The sequence below is a fragment of the Colobus angolensis genome, unplaced genomic scaffold (assembly GCF_000951035.1).
Source record: "Colobus angolensis palliatus isolate OR3802 unplaced genomic scaffold, Cang.pa_1.0 Scaffold26, whole genome shotgun sequence".
Lineage (NCBI taxonomy): Eukaryota > Metazoa > Chordata > Mammalia > Primates > Cercopithecidae > Colobus > Colobus angolensis.
Window position 1 is genome coordinate 13,479,482 of NW_012115821.1, and position 21,796 is coordinate 13,501,277.

General features: G+C 38.3%; 1 protein-coding gene across 2 annotated transcripts in view; it reads left to right on the plus strand.

Annotated features, from left to right (window-relative positions):
- Positions 1–20,383, plus strand: part of LOC105515401 (chromosome unknown open reading frame, human C3orf67) — a 317,628-nt gene extending 297,245 nt beyond the window's left edge. For both annotated transcript variants that reach the window (XM_011947206.1, XM_011947205.1), the window contains 2 exons: positions 8,609–8,703; positions 19,819–20,383. In XM_011947206.1, the coding sequence (XP_011802596.1) occupies positions 8,609–8,703; positions 19,819–19,931 (208 nt within the window). In that variant the 3' untranslated portion in view covers positions 19,932–20,383. The remainder of the gene's footprint in view (positions 1–8,608; positions 8,704–19,818) is intronic.
- Positions 20,384–21,796: the final 1,413 nt, after the last annotated feature.

Here is a 21,796-nt window from a genome sequence, read left to right on the forward strand (position 1 = left end):
ATTCCACGCAAATGAGGTACTATAGTAGTCAAGACTCCGTCAAAAAAAAAAAAAAAAAGACTTAGTAAGGTATCCCTAAATATTTCCAGCACATCACCACATGGAAAAACTTTCAAGACCTCAGATTCCCCCTTGTACTAAACCAAGCACTTCCATCATCCCAAACTGGTTTTCTCTTCCCAGTTTTCCAATTAATTCAGTGGTGCCAATACTGTTTCATTCCCCTACAATCTAGACTTTAAGCTTCCTCATTCTCTCTTCAGACTGGCTTCCTCGATGTGACAGGAAATGGGATCACCAGTGGCATCTGAATTTCACTTTGTTCAGCTCCCATCTTCATTGTGAGACTCTCTTTTTCAGATCCAGTTTGAGAAGTTCAGGGAAACACAGCAATTGGCCCATATTAGGTTGGGTGTCCACCTCTGGACCAATCTACTCCAGAAAGCCATGTGTTTACAGGTGGCTATTCCAAGGAGAAGGGGGAGAAAGGAGTCTTGAAGAGTCCCTTAGCTCTCTTCTACTGTGTCTTGAAAAAAGGTTAGAATTGTTCCTTAGCCATAAGGAATAAGGGTAGGAGAAATGGGTACAAGTAAAAAGAAAACAGATTTTACCTTAACATGAGGAAAAACTCTTGAACAGGCAGAACTGCTTGAAGATGAAATGTGATATTTGAAAGCAGTAGGTTTTCTGATGGTAATCAAGCGTAGATTAGATAACCCACTTGATGGGAGTGTTGTGGAAGGGTTTCAGAACATCGATGGGGGTTCTTCTTCAACGCCAAGAATCTGGTTAGAGACTTCTGAGGAAAACAAACCAAAATTAAACAACAGCATTTTAATACTTATTCAAGTCCATCTTAAGAGATATATGAAAGAGGGCGTGGTGGCCCACACCTGTAATCCCAGCACTTTGGGAGGCTGAGGTGGGAGAATCGCTTGAAGCTAGGAGTTAGAGTTCAGGCTGGGAAACATAGCAAGACCCTGTCTTTATAAAAAGTTTTAAAAATAAGAAAAAAGAGAGATATGCAAAAGAGTTCCCAACTTATATTTTAAGATCCCTTCTTGAAGTGGGAGATGAATTCTATGAAGAAATGCTGTCTGTATGTTTTAGTTTTTTTAAAAAGGAACACATATTTTCTTAGTTTTTTGAAGCTAGTAAATATGTTTCTGAATCAACATTCTGCTTCCTGAAGTAGAAAATTAAATTTTTCTTTCTTGGCTATAAAAAAGCAGGTGTGTGTCCCTGACCTGTGTGTGTATATTGAGCACATGGTAAGGAAACAAGAGCATGCTTTTAGCAAGCGGAGAAAGAGCAAGATAGAAGAAGAATGCAGAGTGGGTTACAACAGCAGCATTTTTTATTGTTATGGAGACTTTCAATACCAAGTACCACTCAGTATTCTTGGCTAAGAAAGAGACTATTTGAATAGTCATACATTTGGTAAATATTGAGGAAGCAGCTACTCTGTGCCAGGAACTCTGCTAGGAGCTAAAGTCTAATAGGGAGGATGACATTCATCAAATGATCAAACAAATGAGGTAATGAGGTTGTAATTATGAGCTGAGATGAGAGCTCTTAATGAGAAAATCACAGTTGCTGTAAGAAAAGGTGTGAAAGGAACTCAACTAGATTGAAGAGGGGATGTCAGTGAAGATTTCCCAAGAGTGTGATTCTTTAGCCAAAATATAAAGATTCGGTATGAATTCACCAGGCCAAGGAACAGTAGAAAGAAGGGAGGAAAGCATGGTCTAGACAAGGGGCACAGCCTGGGCAAAGACCCGGTGATGGTAGGGAGCATGGCCACTCCAGGAACTGAGAGAAGCCCAGCGTGGCCGGAGCACAGGGAGTGAGAGGGAACATTGTACCACAAGAGGTTGGAAAAATACGTAGAGACTAGTCTACGCAAAGCCTCAAAGGCTAAGGAAAGGGTTCTGGTCTTTCTGTTGAGGATGATGGCTTCCCAATGACACTGGGAAGACACTTTGAAACAAGAGACGGATATACTGTCAAGTAATTTTGGCTGTGTGGAGAATAGAGGAGAAATGAAGCCAGGATGAGTGAATATGAGGAGATCAGGTAAGAGCTTTTGCTACAGATAACACAAGCCAAGATAATTGCTTAGACCTTGGTGGTGAAAGGGGAGATGGTAAGAAAGGTGGATTCAAAGCTATTTAGGAGAAAAATCAGCAGGAATTTTCATAAGAACCTCAAGCATTGTCTACTTCACAGTTCCTTTCACTAAGGCATGAGTCATTGAACTATAACCTGTAAGCCCAAATCCTACCCATTGCCTGTTTTTGTAAATAAGGCTTTATTAGAATCCAGCCATGCCCATTCATAAACCAATTGTTTATGCCTGCTTTTGCAGTACAACAGCAGAGTTAAACAGTTGTTAGAGAGATCTTATGGCTCACAGAACTAACACATTTTCCATCTGGCCTTTTACAGAAAAACTTTGCAAAGCATGGATTTTTCACTACTTGAAATACCATTTCCATGACATCCCATGATGCAGAAGTTCTTTATTTGGAGCCCAGAGGTTCACTATGGGATTCAGACTATCTCTGACCTCCTGAAATTGAAAGTAAAATTTGGTATTTATGTATATATTTTTGGGAAACAATTTTCACCAATGTTTAATAAGAATCTATGAATATGAATTGTCCCCAAAAATGAGCTATCTCCTAGTCCTCTCCCCAGTCTGTTCTCTGGCCATAAAAGATTTTTAAAATCTAAATTTCTTTCAGTGAATAAGAAATGTACACTGGTACCAGATGATAAGTATCATAAAGTATGGATAGACATTGCTGCAAATAGTTAAATTCCTAATATAGGATCCCCAGTGAAAATGACCCAGAGCTTTAAGGTAGCAGGTAGCTCAGTGCTGTAATTGAAAGATATATAATAATTATTGCCATGTTTTAGATTTCTGGCATAATGACTACCACAAATAATTATTTAAATGTATACAAGATTGTAGATAGCTCTATTGCAAATAAATTCCTCCACAGGAACAAATGGATGGGTACAACTCATGTTTTGTGTTTTTTGTTTTTTTGTGTGTGTTGTGTGTGTGTTTTTTTGGCTAGAATGTGTCCTCCATCAGACCATGACTCTTGGAGTGTAGGAACCAAGAATAATTTATCCTGAAATCCCCACACAGCCTGGTACACAGCAGTTCAATGCTTACTGTATACATAAAGGGATGATTAAGCTAACTTTGTCTCATATAATGTTTTATATATACATATGTGTGTGTGTGTGTGTATGTGTGTAGATGTATATATGTGTGTATACACATACAAAATACTTTTAGGAAGCACATTAATAAAATAAATGTATGTAAAATTGTCTTGTAAACACAATCTTGTTTTTAGACAAAGGAACTGAAGCTATAGCCTGTCTTAACTGAGGACATTGTCTTCAGTTCTAAAGGTATCTGATTCAGCCCTACACAGGCAATGTCCACCGTCTAGCATGCAAGTTGAGTGAAAACAATGTGGTATTCCTTTACAGCCAAGATTTTAGTATTAAATCAATCTGGCCATTATAAAACTTCACAAGATAGTATTTATTCTTCATCTGTTCATATTTTTATTTGTGTATTTAATATGAATCCATGGTCTTGACTCTTGAATAAAGCACCTCTTCTTGCAGCAGTACTCAATATGTGCAGGTGTGCCTAGGAGCCCTGTCCCTCCAGTTTCAAGAGGAGGGTAATGGTGGGAGACATACCTGAGTCCTCAAGAGGAAGGAGGAAGAAGAGGCTCCTTCCTGCATGTGCTCAGAGAGCAGGCCTGACTGAAAGGATGTTTATCTACCAAAGGAACTGGAGGCTTTTCATTACAGGGAGATAAGAGTCAGTCCATGGCATAAAACGATTATAGTCAGAGCTGAGGAAACCAACCAGAGTATCAAGTCCAGGGGGCAAGTATGGAAATGGTGGAACAACAAGCAAGAGTAGATTCTGGAGCACAGGTAGCTGGGTAAGAAGCAGACCAAGGAAATGCTTCAGAACTAAAGCTAAGACTGGCATGTGGTGAAGGAGCCTCAGCTAGAACTCCCCATTCCTTGAATGTTTGCTGCTTATGTAGGGGAAAGCATGGAGGTTTAAAGGAGTTGATCAAGGATCAAGACAATAGGCCAGCATTAAATATCACATATAAAAATGTAAACATGTAAGATACAGATGCTGGACTGCACATTTCTGCTTATTATCAAGTCACCAAAAAAGAATGCCTTGAAAAAACAAAATTATATTAAACGTATATAAAGTAAAATGAAAAACAAAACAAACAAACATAATGCCACCAGAGTGGGGAAATGGTATAACTTGGAGCATCATTTCTCAAGGTGTGTTCTGTGGTCCCAAAAGATATAACAGTTCTAGATACATAAATTTGGGCAATGCTGCATACTCCAGCCTCCTCTTGGGATACTCACAGTGGTTTTAAAGCTCTGAAAAGTCCTGCAAGAAAAATCCTGGTTGATTTTGTTTAGCCCAAAGTTTTTTATATTTTAGTTAAAATAGAAACCTTTCTTTTTGCATTATACTTTGTAAATGCTTAGTAAAAAGCTAAACAAATGAGTTAGTTGCTTTGATTAAAAATTTCTTAATTGTATAAAATCTTCTAAATCTGTGTTAAAACAACATTACTTGTCAAAAGAACTCTGTAGTTATTTTAAAGAGGTAAAATTAGATATACCATATACCAGAACAAACTTACACAATATACCAGAATAAACCAAAAATGGACCAGAAATCCAAATGTGAAAAATGAAGCCATTTGAAGTAACTACAAGAAAACATGGGTGCATTTCTACAGAACTTGGTTGTAGGGAAAGGCTTTATAACTATGACCCAAAATACAGAGACAATTTTTTTAAAATGACTGATACCTTTGACTACATAAAAATAAAACCTTTTGTATGGCACAAAGGAAAACCACCATAAACAAAGACAAATTATAAAGTGAGGAAAAGATAAAAAATCTGATAGAAGAAAGGGCAAAAGATGTGAACAAACATATATATGGCACATGGAAATATATATGTGTATGTGTGTGTGTGTGTGTGTGTGTGTGTATGTGTATTACATAAATGCCCTTAAATATATGAAAATACAGTCAACTCCACTTATAATGAGAACAAATTCAAATCAAGCCTGCTTTAAAGTATCAGTTCCCACCTCTCAGATCAGAAAGCATTAAAATACTTGACAACATATTCCTCTAAAGTTGCTCTCGGTGTATCGGCATTCTCATACATTGCTGGTGAGAATTAAGACAGGTACAACCCTTGTGAAGGGAATTTGCCAATATCTAACAAAACCAAGTATGCATTTACCTTTTGTTCCAGGAATCCCACTTTAAGAAATTTACCTTTTTGGGATTTACCTCTAAGTATACAAAAATAGACAAATAGACATGCCCAAGGTTATTCATTGAAGTGTTAATTGCAATCATTGCCAAACATTGAAAACATGCTCAAACATAGAAGAGGGTGAAGTAAATGATAGTACATCCATAGGGTGATGTATTATGCTGCTGTAAAAAAAGAATGAGGAAGCTCTCCACGAACTGGTATGGAATGATTTCCTGGATAAATTATAAGCTAAAAATATAAAAGTACAAAAGAGTACTATAATATGCTACCTTTTGCATAAGTAAGAAAGGGAATAAAAAACAGACATGTATCTGTTCAGTTTTTGCAAACTGAAGCACAGAAAGGCAATACCAGAACTAATGAAATTTATTACCTCTAGAGGGGTGGATAGGAATAGAGTAGAAGTGATGAGAGGATAGGAACAAACTGGAAGAGATAGGAGGATGTGACTCTTACCCTAAATGTGCCCTTCTGTAGTTCTGACTTTTGATTGTTAATGTTGTATGTAATCGGCAACAACAACAGAAGTAATAAAAATCAACAGGAATGGGAAAAAAAAGTCTGAAATGTAACATAAAAGGAAGCAGATGACTTTCATTGTATTTCGAATGACTAATATATTCACATTGAAGATGGGGAAAAAAAGAACCAAAGTCAGTTTTGAATGTGGTGTTTTGACCAAAGAAGAAAAATAACTGTAAGCAAATTGAGAACTCTAGAGAATAGGTTTAGGGTGAGCATTTCTTGTTTGGTTTTGCTTGGCAGTTCTGAAGCTGCTTTCAGTAATTTCCATAATTCAGGAAGTAAGTAAATATCTTGAGGGCCAGTTTCCTCACTGTCAGAAACGGGTTACAAATACAGAAAGAAGAAAAACGAGAATGAACCTGTGGTTTTGGATTAGTATTAGAGGAACCAATATGAGTGCACAGTTATAGAGGTTAGGGATCATCAGATGTTTTCATAAAGGAGCAGATAATAAATTACTTAACTCTGCCATTGTAGCACAAAAGCAACCATAGACAAAATGTAAACAAATGAGTATGGCTGTATTCCCATACATTTTTATTTATGGACACTGAATTTTGAATCTTATATAATTTTCATCTGTCATGAAACATTACTTTTTTTAATAACCATTTAAAAATGTAGTAACCATTCTTAGTTTGCAAGCTAGACACAGACAGTGGGCCAGACTTGGCCCATGGGCCATAGTTTGCTGACCCCTGTTTAGACAGATATATAGGTAGGTCAGTAGATACATAGATTAAGAGATAGAGAGCAAATATGATAAAATGTTAAAGGTGGGGAAACTGGGTGAAGGATATACAGTAGTTCTTTATACTCTTCTTGCAACTTTTCTATAAATCTGAAATTCTTTTAATCACAAAAAGAAGAGCGCTGTACTTTTCATAGCTACTGCTGAAAAGCAAAAACATTGATCAAATTATTGACCTAAGAAGTAAGTGTCTTACATTTCATAACATTCACACAACTTCCACCTACACTTTCCCCACTGGGGTAGCTTCTACTGTGATGATATAGTTTCTGATTTGTAACTGGGGGTGTCATGATGTGATAACATTATTTTCTCCTGTTCATCCCTGTTCTTCATCACCCTTAGTGAGTAATGAGGTCACTGGGCTGGTAATTTGTATATGACCTTGTAATTTCCTATAATGCAGGAATTTTTTGGTCTGCTATAATTAAGTAGCCTAAATAGATAGTGCTTATCAGAAAATGCCCCATTAGCTTGAAAGTCTGTGACAAATCCTTTCTGATGCCCTTAATGTGTTATTATGAAATTCAATTACACAGCATACTCACCTTGCTTATTTCACCAGTCATAATCTAGTGATAGCTATGATGAGTAGTGACTGAAAGTGTTGTAAAATATTATAAGTAGGAATTAGGTAATTTTGACATTAATGTGCTTTTTATGCTGGAAGAGCAAATAGTTTGTAAGGAAAATATCTGCTGCATAGACTGGTAATCATTCTACCATCCTTTACTGATTTACTTCCAACAAAGTCCATTTCTACCTTGTTTTATTTATCATTATAGGTAAGTCCACACCATGATCTTCATTGATAATGAAGATGATAGTGGTCAAAGCTGAAATTTATTGAGTGCTAATTCTGTACCCATATACACAACAAATGTTTTTCTCCCATTTTTTTCTGTTTAATCCTAACACTCAACTCTGAAGCACTATTATTATCTCCTTTTCACAGATGAAACTTAGCAATGCTAAGTGACTTGGCCAAGTTCTTACTGTAGGAAGCACAGAGCTGGAATTGGCCTGCAGTAGCACAGAGCTGGAATTGGCCTGGATTTTTATCAGCTCTTAGCTGTTGGTTAGGACTGTCTCCCATTGTAGATTAATACCATAGGAAATACAGAAAGAAATTATTTAGTTATAAAGACATACTCCTATTGAGAAGAATAAGGTAAATGATATAGGGCACTAATAGCAGTGCAATAAATAGAATTCACATTGGAAATTCTTTTACATCCTCCTAACTGCTCCCTAACACTAATGAAGCTCAGTAGTAAGTTTAGAGATGAGAAGGGCTTGAAGTAGAACATGCAGTGACTCAAGCTTTCTGGATGTCACCAGCTTGAATAGTACACCCCAGGTATCTACGAGAGGGAGGAAGAGGCCGGGAAAGAGTGCAGTAGGAAGGAAAGTAAAGAGATGGGGAAATGCCCTCACTTCCCGCTTCCTTTCCCTTCACTGCTTCAAAGCCCCAAGTTAAGAGAGACTGACTCCCACCACTGCTGGGTTCCATGGCAGCTCCAAGACTGACTTCAGTTTTGAGTCACCTTGTGGAGTGTGACCATCCATGACATGTGGCATGTGACTTTGTCAGGCTTTCTTACCCAAAGCTCATAAGGAGCTTCATCTCAGCTGCATTTCCTCTGAGTTATTGAAATAATTTCTTATGTGAAAAGAACTCTGCTATAATTTAATGGCAACAATAATAAACTTTGAAAGGAATATTCATTTAGTTGAAGTATTTCTCAAACTGGCTAGTTAAGTGATTGACTCCATATTAACCGATTTACAAAACTGGATATTGATATCTGGACATCTCTCTTTCTGAAATATGAAGGAGGAAAAAGTGTTTCTTTGTGGAAGCCCCAGGGAATTGAAAATCCATGGGAAACATAAAATCTATATGTGGAACTCCAGACATGCTCATTCATTTTGTTTTCTTTTTAGGGACTGGTTAAATATGTTGAGCCCACCAATTGTTCCTCCCAGTCAACAGCCAGCTGAGCAGCGTCCAGATTCCTCTGAAAGTCTGAGTGTTCAAGGTGGGAATATGAAAAACGATATGCACAAGAAAATAAAAATAATTTACTATAAATAGAGAGAATCCATCACTTTGAGATGCCACTGTGTTTATTAAATGTTGATCACTTAGTCTTACACACCCTAAATGAGGTAACCTGAACCTCATTTTTTAGAATAATGGATTCTTTACAACTAAAAAGAAGATGAGAGAAATTACCCTTGTTCTTCTAAAGGTTAATACCAGGGCAAAATATAGTTTAAGGTATAAGAATTTGGATGTCAAATTGACCTTCATCTGAATTTCAGCGCTACCAATTCCCACTGTGTGACCTTTATGAATTTTGATTACTACATCTATAAAATAATATGAATAATAGTGCTCCCCTGATTGTTCCTTGTGAAGATTCAGCGAGGTACTATATATGAAGCACTTAGAATGCCTACCAAATACCAGCTGTTGGCATTATTATACAGCAGACACGATGTTTCAACGTCACTCAGATACCTGTTTCCATGAATGCAGAGATACAACCTTTGCATTAAAGCAGAAGCTGTCACGTAGCTACAATAGGTATTAGTAAGATAAAAATCAGAAGGAACCAGGAATGAAAATTTGCCAGGTGTTCGTTTGGTTGGCATAAGCCATAAAGATGAACCATTAGTTTCTGGTTGTGAGCAGGGAACTTGACTGTGAGGTGTGCGTGGTGGAGGAACATAAGAGAATCTCTGGTGAAAACTGAGGAGTTGAGATGGCAGAGTCATGGGATAAATCTCAAGTGCGTAATTGGAGTGACAAATAACCTCAGAGTGGGACTCTCTCAGACAGTTTTCTGGGTTGAATTTTGAAGATGGAAATGTTATATCTGAAGCTTTGAAAAAAGTGGAAGTGAAACCAATATAAATTGCTCCAAAAAAAGTGCCAGTTTTTTTTTTTTTCCTAAGTGCCCCAGGGAAAAAAAGTAGAGCATCGCATTTTTCTTTAGGTATGGAGAATTCAGAGTGAGAGCTCATACATCTGAGTTGTAAGTTTTGGCCGCCCAAGGGATGGAGATGTCTCTGTAATTTACTATCTAAAATAGATTATGCCCCTCAAATTGGGAATCTTTTTAGAGGTGTGCATTTATAATTACTTATGACAGAAAAATAGAATCTTGGCTGTCAGGAGGAGACCTTGCTGTGAGGGAACAAATAATGTGTTATGTTAGGTGTCCTAAATAAGCCACAGGAACTGAGAGCGTGGTCCTTGAGCAAAGGCACCCAAGGTATATATTAGCGAGAAGCAGCTGGAAGGATGTCTTAAAGTCGCCGTTGCCAAGCCCAGTTCTGACAGCAGGAGCTCAGTTATGTTGAAGGTAAACAGAAGTTCCATTGAGGGCAAATTCAGAGAATTTTAGAAATGTGCTGGCCAGTGTTACCCAGATCAAGCATCCCTTCTGCCTGTCACCTTGGATTTTTATCAGCAGTCCCCTGGCCCTTTTCCCATATGCTTGGGTGGTTTGTAGTTGATTAATGCCTCCAAAAACGAGCATTTTCTATTTACTCATCTTCCCATTTTCTGATATGCTTGAGTGGTTTGTAGTTAATTAACACCATCAAAAAACAGCGTTTTCTATTTGGTTAATGGCCTGTTAATTGTATAGTTTTAGGCGGCATAAGAGAGTCCATACTTACCAGTATGCTGAGATAGTGTTTCCATCTGTTCTGCTAAAGTGTTGAAGAAAAATTATGGGCTCAAGTTTCCAGTTTATATCATCGGAAGGGGAAGGGAAGTATGATTGTGAGCAGTCTGGAACCCTTCCTGGGTTCTTGTTGCATGACACCATTCATTTAGCACTTACTTTATGCCAGACACCAAGTCATTACATTTAGCTCTCACACCACCACCAGGAGGAAGCTGTGTGCGTGCATGTGTGTGTGTGTGTGTGTGTGTTACAGCTGAGGAAACTGAGGCACAAAGTTCTCAAATGACTTGCCCAACGTCCCACAACTACTGAGGCACAAAGCTAGGATTTGAACCCATGCATCCTGGCCCCAGAGCCCAGCCACTATATTTTTATCCTTTGTGGGTTTTGAACTGGGTAAGTAGATTACCTACTAAAATATGTATATATAAAACCAGGAGTTGAAATATTATTTTTCCATTAAGAGTTTCTGATCTACAAGAAAAAGCAAATTAAAATATCTTGAGGGCTCAGTGGCTAAGTTCTTTAAAAAAGAGAGAGATACCTCTGGTCACCTGTTAGCCTTGAGCCTGCCCCCTTCTCCTCCCACCCATGCTTATTAGAAATGACAGGTAGCCACATTTGACTAGATCTAAGGCAAGGCCAAGGGAGTGAACAGCTGAATGAAGGGCAGGATCACTGGATATGGAATTGCCGGGCCTGGGTATTTGCATGTTGCTTATCTTCTTAAAGGCCTTCCCAGACACTCTTACCTAAGTAGATCAGTCTGCCACTCACTGTGTTCTCTCACTTCACCTTCTGACATCATCTGCATGCCTTTTCACAGTCTGAAAATCTTGATTTGTCTACTTGTTTATTGCCTTTCCTCCTAAGTAGCCTCTGAGTTTTTAGGAAACTGTCAGTTTGCTCACTCTTGGATCCTTGGGGCCCTGTGCAAGTTCCAGCATATATTAGATTCTCTATGTTCTCATTAGAAAGGAGAAGAGAGGGAACAAAGGGAGGAAAGGAGGGTGAGAAATAGTCTTTAACTAGTCCTTTTTTTTATTACAAGCTTGGCAGGAAAAAGTAGAGCAATTCATTGAATTCTGACTTTCAACTTTCCCCACATTCTAATTTTTTTGGTATATTTGATATATTTCTAAAATTTAATTATGAGAGTATTGAACTTCGACCCATACATTGTGGCAGTTAAAAAGTTATAGATCACCTTATGCCATGGCTCTTAAACTTTATTCATAAGCAGTAACAACTTTTCTTTCAAGTGAAATCTCATATGGAATCCTCATGTATGGAAGAGACAAAAGCTCTGCTCTGGCTAAAGTGGGGGTTAGGATCTCAGAATCCTGCCCTGGGGCTCTGATGAACCAGTTAAAAACACTGATGTGGTCCAACCCCTCAATTTGCCTAAAGAGGTAAATGACTTGACCAAGATCAAATGCCCAGTCAGAGCCCTAGCTGGGATTAGGGCCCAGGCTTCTCCTACATCAGTGCCCTTTCTACAGAACCATTTCACTGGGATGTCAATGTGGTGCCTGAGGACTAGTTCACAGGGAAAGATATTGCCCACTTTTGGACTTGTAGGATATAAATAATAATAGCTACTTATTTAATCTTCCTGTGTTCTGGGCCTACATGTGCACTTGAATTCTCACAACAGCCTAGTGAGGTATAGATACTATTATTATACCATCTTCCACATGGTTACATTGGGACTTAGGGCAGTGCAGGGATGTACTGAGCCATCATACCTCTATCAGAGATGGTGAGGCCAAGATGCATTTCTGCAGCTGGAGGTATTACTGCATTTTAACAGCGGGGAGATATACTCTGCCTAATACATAATTCTAGAAAACTTGCCCCAAGCCATACAAAAGTAAATGCATGAGTTATATCTGTCCCTACTTTATTCAGTAGAAATTTGTGTCACAGCCAGTTTCTGCTCATCCAGAATGTCTCGAGTGCATGAATGCCACCTTCAAGTGAACAGCCCAGTTTCCAGCACAGTTGGCCAGCAGGAAGAGCACTGCATTCAGATCTCTGACATCCCACCGGATGGGAAACGGTCAGCTTTTCATAGCTCCTCCTGGGCTGTAACACACTTGCTGAATATCAATTACCCTGGACATGGTGCCCTTAACACTTACTAAAATGTGTTTTCCTGGAGCTTGTGTGAAATGTAAAAATGGGAAGTTAAGATTTCAGAACTTATTTGAGAAAACTACTAAAATGACCTTTTGAAAATGAACCATACTTTGCTCAAAGAATAGTTGTCAATTTGTTTTTGACATTTGTTCCTTTACAGTTACGACCCTTAAATTATTCATGCTTACCAGCTCCAAAATGGAATAATAATGACCTCTCTTTTCAGGCCTGTAGCCATATCTTGCAGTTTACATAGATTTTGAGTAAGAAAGGCATTCAGAAGGAGTTTGGGAGTTGCCTGAGTCTCATAAAAATAATATTCTTGTACCTTTTTTATGGCAAAGCCACACAGAATATTCCCACAGGGACATTGATTAATCTCCCATGAGATATAAATAGGTAGCAGATGCTTATTTTATAGATGTAATATCCAAATTACTAGTAAAGAGTTTACAGAAATTTTATGGCTTCTCACAGTTAACCAGAAAGAAGGAATCCTCATGTATGGAAGAGATAAAAGCTCTGCTCTGGCTAAAGTGGGGATTAGGATCTGGCTGCCTGCTCTTCTCCAACAGAGGAATTCTTTCACTGCCCTCCTATTAACTGCCACGTAATTCTTTGACATTTACCTAATACTCTGAGTCTAAAAGTTGCTGAACAACTCTGGTACCCCTAGTGCCTAGTGTGGTTTCTAGGACACAGTAAATGCCCCATAAATATTTGATGAGTGAGTGCGTGACTCTACTGGCCATAGGAAATATGAGAATGATTTGATCTGTTCTTTTGATCTTTTTTGTACCTCGAAGATTTGTTTCAGATGCAAAGGAGACTTTCCCCAAAAGAGCAATATTGGTGATATGAAAATAATAAGCCAGCATTAATAAAGCACCGTTGTGTACCCGGCACTGTTTGGAATTTTTCTGTGCATTACCTCATACCTCCTCCCAACACTGCTTAGTGTGGGATTATATTATGTTCCCACTTTACAGATGAAGTAAGGGGCTAGCCTGGGCCACAGACCCTGAGTGTATCAGGACACTGACCCAGGCCTGTCTGACCAGGGTCCACACCCTTAAATCCCACACTGTAGTATGACCACAGAATCCCTATTTAGGTGGATAAGAACCACATGACTGAAATATCCACTGCAATTTTTTTAATTTAGGAAGCTGTATTTTCTTGAAGCTTTCTGGATAAACAATAGTTACCTTGGTACTCTTTTTAGACCCATAGGACCCCACCTCAACTCTCAGATTATAAAATGGTTCATGGTATTTCTAACATTCCTTTAATGCAGAGCCCCTGCTGCTTCCCCTGTGAGTAGGGTGATATTTTCTCTTACATAGCTCTCAGAGTCCTGGGGGAGTCTTCTCTGCAGGAAGTGATTAGAGAAGGGGGAAATCAGTGCCTCACTAGTATCAAGAGATGCCTTCTTTTCAGGGCCACTGGAAGTGAACTCTCCAGTAGAGCAAAACACATGCAGGTGTTTGAGGCTCTTTCTCCTATTCCAGAACCACCCCACCTACCCATCCCCCAGGTGCAACCCAGAAGGCTGGTCCCAGCTTTCCTTGCTGGAATTGGGATGCATTTTCCCATAGCTCAATGTTGATACCTTGCTTAAAATTAGGCTCCTAAGAGACTATGGGCTCTGTTGACTTCAGAGCTCAGTACCTTGGAGAGGTGCCTTCCTTCATGTGTAACAAAGTGCGTTTAGAGTTGTAAAACACACAGTTACAACTGGACATCTGAATCACTGCATATTTATAAGTAGAGACTACCTGGAAAGAATGAAATTGTAGTAATTCCTAATTAATGATCCAAATTCTTCAACATGTTCCCTAAAATAGCATTTTCCAAGTAAAATATAGCCACCAGTTTTTACAAAAGGGGTAATGTACCTATTGCCCAAGTAACACCTGAACTATAATAATACCATGTTATTTGCCTTTCAAAACCAATATAGCCCTCTAATTAGAAGAAAGTAGCATTTCATTGTTTTCATTCCATCGTTGGTTATTTATCTTTCTCCCATTTGAGGGCACATGTTTGTTGAGAACCGAAATTCAGCAGTTCACAGTGGACTTTCTCAGGCTTTGGTGTGAGTTAATTTTGTCCTACTGTGAGATATGTTGCTGGTAGAGTTTGCAAGCACCCAGTACTCAGCAGAATCTTATCTAAAATGTCATCTTCATTGATCCTAAGGCCGACTGCTCCAAATGGTGATCCCTCACTGTTGAATTGCTTAAACAATAGTGTATTAGTATGCACATAAAAATACAGTCAATCAGTTCTCAAGATCTATAGGAGAGAAAATACATTAACTTAAAAAAAATGTAGATGGCAGTGTCAGAAAATCGAAAATCAAGTTCAATGTCTTGATTCAGAGATTTTTAAATCTGATAAACTAGAGCCACATCATTTGTTTTCAAGCTTGAAGAGATATCTTGTGTACATGTAGGTTTTCTATTATCTACAGTTAAAATGCATTAAATATAGATAATTAAACATTTATATTAATTGACTTTCAGAAGGTGAACTGGAGGGATTACTTACCCGAGCTGATCTACCGAAAGGAGGGCAGCCTATGTTGCTGCATTTGGTCTGGCTCCATTGGTTTTTCTTCTGTTATTGCTGTTAACCAATTTCAAAGTGGATGAGGCTGAAAGTTTGTAAATAGATTATTATCTGAAAGGTAATTTTATTTCACTAGAAATGGCTTTATTGTGTGTAGAAGAGAAAAAAAATGTAATTTGGACCCCTATCCAGATGCTCTTGGTATAGTAGCAGAAAATGGTTTTATTTGTTAATTTGTCCTTCTAGAGTTTCTGTAGCCAATCTTTAAATAGAGCAATTTAGCATTTTGAGGAAAAACAAACTCAGCTCTATCCAAGAATATAATTGAAAATTACCCCATACCCATCCACGATAATTACCTTTCAAAACATTTCCCAATGCTTGACATCATAGTGGTAATTGCTTAATGATATTATAATTTCATTACATAGGGATTATAATGGCAAAATGATGTAAGTTGGAGGCTTTGAAAATTAAGTTACAATGAAAACAAAACCTTTTATGTAAGTTTAAAGCCCTTACTTCAACATAAAATTATACATAATCTCACCCAATTTTTGTATGAATGTCATTGTTGGTAGTTTTAAAATTCATCCATTTGAAGCTTTGGTACTAAAAATCCACAAAACCTATCTTAGTCCCCATGGTTATAATGCATGAGGGTCCCATTCTGTAGGATATGTATTGGAACGAATGCATTTATATCACAGTTATTGCTCTAGTTTGTATGCATTATGTGGCAAAACCTTTACTAATGAATTGGATTTACCTCGATCCCTTTGCAAATGGGTGATAAAGACCCATGGCCATTACAATGGTTGTTTTCATCTTGAAAGATTCCTGACTGATTGCAAATATATTGTGTTTTCTCATTTAATAGCACCAGCTTAAAAAATTATCTTTTTTGCAAGTGCAGGTACAGAATACATTAAATAATTATATAACATATAACTCTTGTGTGCCAGAGGTCAGAGTTCCTCACGATGTGCTCATGGAGTAAGACAGAATCCAATGGCAGATCCCTGAGAGTTTCACTCATAATCATTTACCTCAGGGATATGTGATTTAAACGTTACACCTGATGGAAAAAAATAGTTTTACTTTTGGAAACATACATGATTTTTGGTGTAAGAACTGTTTGTTTATTTATAAGATGAATTTATCATAATGTTCTATATAAAACTAATTGGGGGTCTTTCTGTTTCTTTCAAATCCACTATGTTTTGGGGTTGTAAAAAAAACCAAACAGATTCAGTTTTGGGGTAGGGAATAAGGTATAAATGTACATAACCCTTCTTGTGTCTGGCTCACATATGCTATTTTCCATGATGATGGTGCTAACAACATTTACTGAGTACTTAACTGTGTACATGTGCTGAGTGTTATTCAGTCCTCATAGGAACAACGACAGGTACTGGTATTATCTATACTTTACATATAAGGAAGCCGGGGCTCAGAGCAGTGAATTTGCCAATATCCCACAGCTGTGATATGGTGGAAATGGGATTTGGAAGTCAGTCTGTCTGACTCCATCATCTAAACGTCATCCTTCCTACCTCTATGAAGCCTTTTCTTATACTTTAAGCTATATCAGTACTTCCATCCTGAGTTACTAAGAAAGTTATAGCCCATAGTTCATGATTTATTTTATTATCATCCCTAATAGTAACTATCATATATTAAACAACTACTATGTGTGCTGTGTTATACATATTACCAGTGTCTAATTTAATCTTCCTCAAAACCCTACAAAATAGGCGTTGTTATTCCCATTTGTAAACGAGGAAACCAAGGTCCAATGAGGTGAAATGATCTGTAGCCAGCTTTCAGGCTGTAAGCAGCCGAGCTTCCATTCGCCCCCAGTGTATTGGATTCTATAGCCCTTGAGTGCGCTTCGCCAATCGGCTGTAGAGCCTTCCAGTTTAACTCCTCATGAATCTTTAGTAGTTGCTTTTGTTTCATGTGTTTGTGTCACATTCACAACTAGACTATGCCCAGCTCAATCACATAGCAGATACTAATTGATAAACTAATTTTATTCATTTCTCTCAAGTAGTCCAAACTTTAAAGGCATAATGGATTGAGTATATGAAAGTAGAGGATGTACATACTCTCCTTTGATATGAAAAAGTGATCTAAAGGGGGTCATTTTCAATATGGAATGACTATTTGAGGAGTACTCTCAAGGACAGAGGCAGGGCCCTGGGGACTCTGAAGACAACAGAAGAAGATAAAGGAAAGGCAGCCTTCCTTCTCTGAGTTCCTGCTCTTAATTAGAGACTGTGCGGGGTGCTCAGGTCAGCTCATGTGGTTGTTAGCAAAGTCCTTTCACACTTCAAAGATATAAACTGCTGCAGCCCAGAGTCACAGAAGCTCATCAAAAGCACTGCGGGGATTGTTGGATCTGGTGCCCTGTCCTAAGCAGCGTTCATCTACAAAATTCTGCACAAATGGTTGCCCCACTCTCTGCTTCACCCTTTCCAGAGTACATGTTTCATTTGCTGGTCAGCTCTAATGCTTAGAAAATTCTTCCTTGTGCTAAGCACCCCCAAAAATATGACTCCTCTTAGCTTCCACCTGTTGATCCTATTGCTTCCTCCTGGAACCCCAGATTTTCTTAACTTCTCATTTCTATGCCACCCTTCATATGCTTGAATCCAGAAAGGCTGCTGTCACCTCATTAAGCTTTCTCTTTTCTGGAGTTAACAAGCCCATTTCCTTTGGACTTATTGAACTGTTTGCCTCTGCCCTCCCCCAGGGACTCTCTCATCTTTAACAATATTTTTGGACTATAAGAAATCAGATTTCTTTGTTTCCAAACCTGATTTATTAAAATGTAAGACACCTTTAAATTTTTTATTAGTCTTTCCTATGTCTAAATTTAATGTAATAATTCCCAATTAAACATGTTACACCACTCTTTTAGCATAATCAAGGTCCAACTGAATAGACTGGTACAAAGTACTCTGACTGGTAGAAAGAACACTGAACTCCTAGTCTGGAAACTGAGAGTTTGTCCCCAGCTCTGCCTCTTAGTCACCAACCAACCTCAGATGAACTGTTCAACTTTGTGAACCCTGGTTTCCTCATCTATAAAATGGGCATGATAATTCCTGCCTCTTTCACAGGGTCAGGAGGGCCAAAGGAACTACTACATGAGAAAGAGCTTTCTAAACCATCAAGGCTCTACCATTTGAGGTATTAGCAAGCAAGACATGTAATCATTCCTCAGTTGAACTCCACTTTCAAGGACTGCTAACACTGAACTCAACTGACAAGAAGCAGCTGATTTCACATTTCACTTGCTTCTCTGCACAGTCCTTAAGAATAGGGATTGTTTCCTACCATCATGTCCTGAACACCTAACTCAGTGTCCAGCTCATGGAAGGATCATGCTAAATGTGTTTTTGGATGGTTAGGAGAAGAGTGGGCAGAGGAATGGCTGTGGTACAGTTTTAAACCCCCAATTCACCATCTAGGCACCACTCCCTCGGACCTAACTCCAGTTTGTCAATGTCCTGACAATGTTCAGGTACCAGCTTGGTCTGATTTTGGCTGAGTAAGATGGAACCCCACAACCACCACCACCATCTTCCCTTCCTCTGGGCAGTGACACTTAAGATCATGGGCTTTTATTCACACCTTCAAGAAACATTCCATTTTTATTGAACCTCTATTATAAGTGAGCCCTGCACCATGCCCAGCATCCAAACTCTTCTGAAGCTCACCCTGGTGAGCACATAGCCCAAAGCTTCAGTTGGCTTTCGTTTGGGGTTTGGTTTTGGTTTGGTTTTGGTCTTTAATAGCTTTTGAAGAGAGAGGAGTGTTGTCTTAGTCACCTCTTTCTCCCTGAGCCTACTCTCTGATCTTCTCTGGCTGGGAAGGTCTTAACCTCTCAGCCTCTGAACTCATTACATGAACTTTCAGAAGTACTCAGAATGCACTCACTTGTGAATATGAAAGTACTTAGCACAATACTGGGCACATAAAAGGTGCTCAGGAAACATCTTTTTAAAACAGTTTTTTTTCATTTCATGCCGTTTGTTGGAAGCCAGCAGGCCTTGATAATGACTTAGACAGTAGGTGGAGTCCTCTCTGTCCAATCCATCTAAATGCCTGTCACAAGAGAAAACATTAAGCCATGTTCGTATCCCCAAAAAACTTAACAGATTTCTCCCCTACCACTAATAAAACTACAAATCACCTGACATTTTGTTCTCTGTGTATATTGTCTGTTCTGTGTATCTTATAGTTCTATTATTTTAATTCATATTTGTTTGGTAGCCTTTTTAGGATGATTGAATGGGATCAAGTTTTCTATTTTATTAGTTAGTTTGCACTGTTTTGCATTTTGTACAGCTCTGACCCATGAAGAAGTTTAGAACTTTGACAACTAGTTTTGGATCCTGGCAAGTTTTCTAATCCTAATGAGCACAACTCTTAAGTCTTTTGGCGCTCTCCCTTTCTTCTTTCCCGTCCCGCCAGTTCTCCACACTCAGTTTTTCTTGTCCTTTGTCATAAAGTTGGTCCTTCTGCTCACCGGTGTTTCTTCTCCACCTGGCACCACATGTGTAGAGTCTCACCGCTTCCACAGTGCTCCTCCCTTCCAGCCTAAACATTCAACCTGCATAAAGAAAATCCCCCAGGAGAGATGGTGATTCCTGCTTTGTTGCCCTTTGTTTAGGGATTCCGGGCCAAGCCAACAGCTAACGTGTCTGTGGTTCCCCTTGCCCACAGGTGAAGAAGACCTCAGTGTGGAAGAGGACGAGGAAGTACTGACTTTGTTGTATGACCCTTGTCTGAACTGTTACTTTGACCCCCAAACTGGGAAATACTATGAGTTGGTATAATACCTCCTTCCAGGGCAGGCAACAGGCACTCCCAGCTGGAGCAGGATAGCAGTTCAGGGTCCCTCAAAGAGTCACCACAACCTATGTGTTGGGTGACACAGAATCAACAGTAACTGAGAGAAACTAATTCATTTTGTAAATAATGTTCAATGTTAAGAATCCTACATTCCTTTTGTAGATGAGTATGATTTTGAAACTGAAGAAATTAATACAGAGGCAAGATTTTAGGAGTTTGAATTGGTTCTTGTTTGTTCTCATTCTATGTAAAATTTTGTTTATTTCAGATAATTTTATGTAAACAAATTAAGAGTTATTCATTCAAATTTTTTACAGTGTTAATCTGTAAATGATGGCTTGAGATACAGAAAATGTATTTTTGTTTAAAAGATGCCTGGGTACCTTTTATTTTATGACATTTGTATTAAAAATAAAGTATGATGGTAAGAAGAATAGCTTTTAAACTGCTTCTTTTCATTCACCCCACTTTCTTTTCCAGAATATTCCTATATGATACTTTCCTTCTGTTCGACTTTTAGAAAAGGAAACATTGTGAACTGGTCAGACTTTATGATCACATTTTATTGGCACTGGCCCCAGTATTTCCATTTCATTATAGTTCATCCAGAGTTTGCCAAAGATCACAACATTGTTAATCACTTAAGCTGCTTAGCACTATATTTTTCTTTTAAAAAAATATTTTGCCAATTATCTCTTAATTCTAATAATAGGTTCACATCTAGCTCCATAGATCTATATTTCACAAGAAATCACCTTTTTGAAATCCCCCCACCACCACATGCACACACACACACACACACACACACACACACCCCACACCACTCCTGTGACCTGGGCCTGGAGAAATCCCAGAGGCTTTCTTTGTTTTTTCAGTTGATGTCCGTGTAACTCTGCTTGCTGGATCACAAGGAAAAAATCATGTGCTTCCTGCATTCGGGTAGACAGCCTTGAATTGTGTGCCAACTATATTAATATTGAGCTCAAGGAAGTACTTATTATATTAGCTGGCATATTTTGTTATTTAATAAAGATTTTTTAATAAAGAAGAGTACCATTGGAAATAAAAATTTATTGGTGTACAGTTGGATTTAATGGTGGTACTATAATTTCATTTAATATTGCTTGATAGAGGAAGTAAGAGCTCTTTTTCAGAAGTAGATTTGGACTCCTATTCCATGTATCATACATTATTTAGAACCATATTTGTGTTTGATAAGCTTTTAATCCTGTTGTTCACAAAGTATGCCTTTGTTATAAATTTCTCTCCAAGATCTTCATACTTGCAAAACGAAAATGAATAAATTAAGCTTTCCAAAGCATGCAAAATGATAAAAGAGTTGGGTTATCTTGATTATGACCTTAAAGATTGGAATAGGGCTTAGAAGGCCTTGTTTCTGCTTTAAATAGTCTCAGGACCATCTACATAAACAAGGGAGTCAATTAGAATTTGTATTAGTGAAGACTTGTAGTTATAAATATCAAAAACAACATTAGCTAGATAAAGAAAAAAAATTTAGGATACAGGAGTGCCTCAAATGCCCCAGAACAGAATGCAATAAGGCTATAAGGCCTCTGAATAGATTTGGGCTGGGACCTAGAGGACTGTAGTGAACTCTATTGGGATTCTTAAATTGCAAGCAACAGACACCCTTGATCCCAGAATTCAAAGACTTGCTGAACAATCAAGCTCTGGGAGGCACAGACATCAGAGCAGCCCCAGAGATCCCTATAGCAGCAACCAACAGTTTCTCATGATGATGGTCACCAAGTTGACAGCACCACTTTCTTATGCCTCAGGTCTCTGCTCAAGGAGCAAGAGGATGGTAGGATTAACTCATCAGTTATCT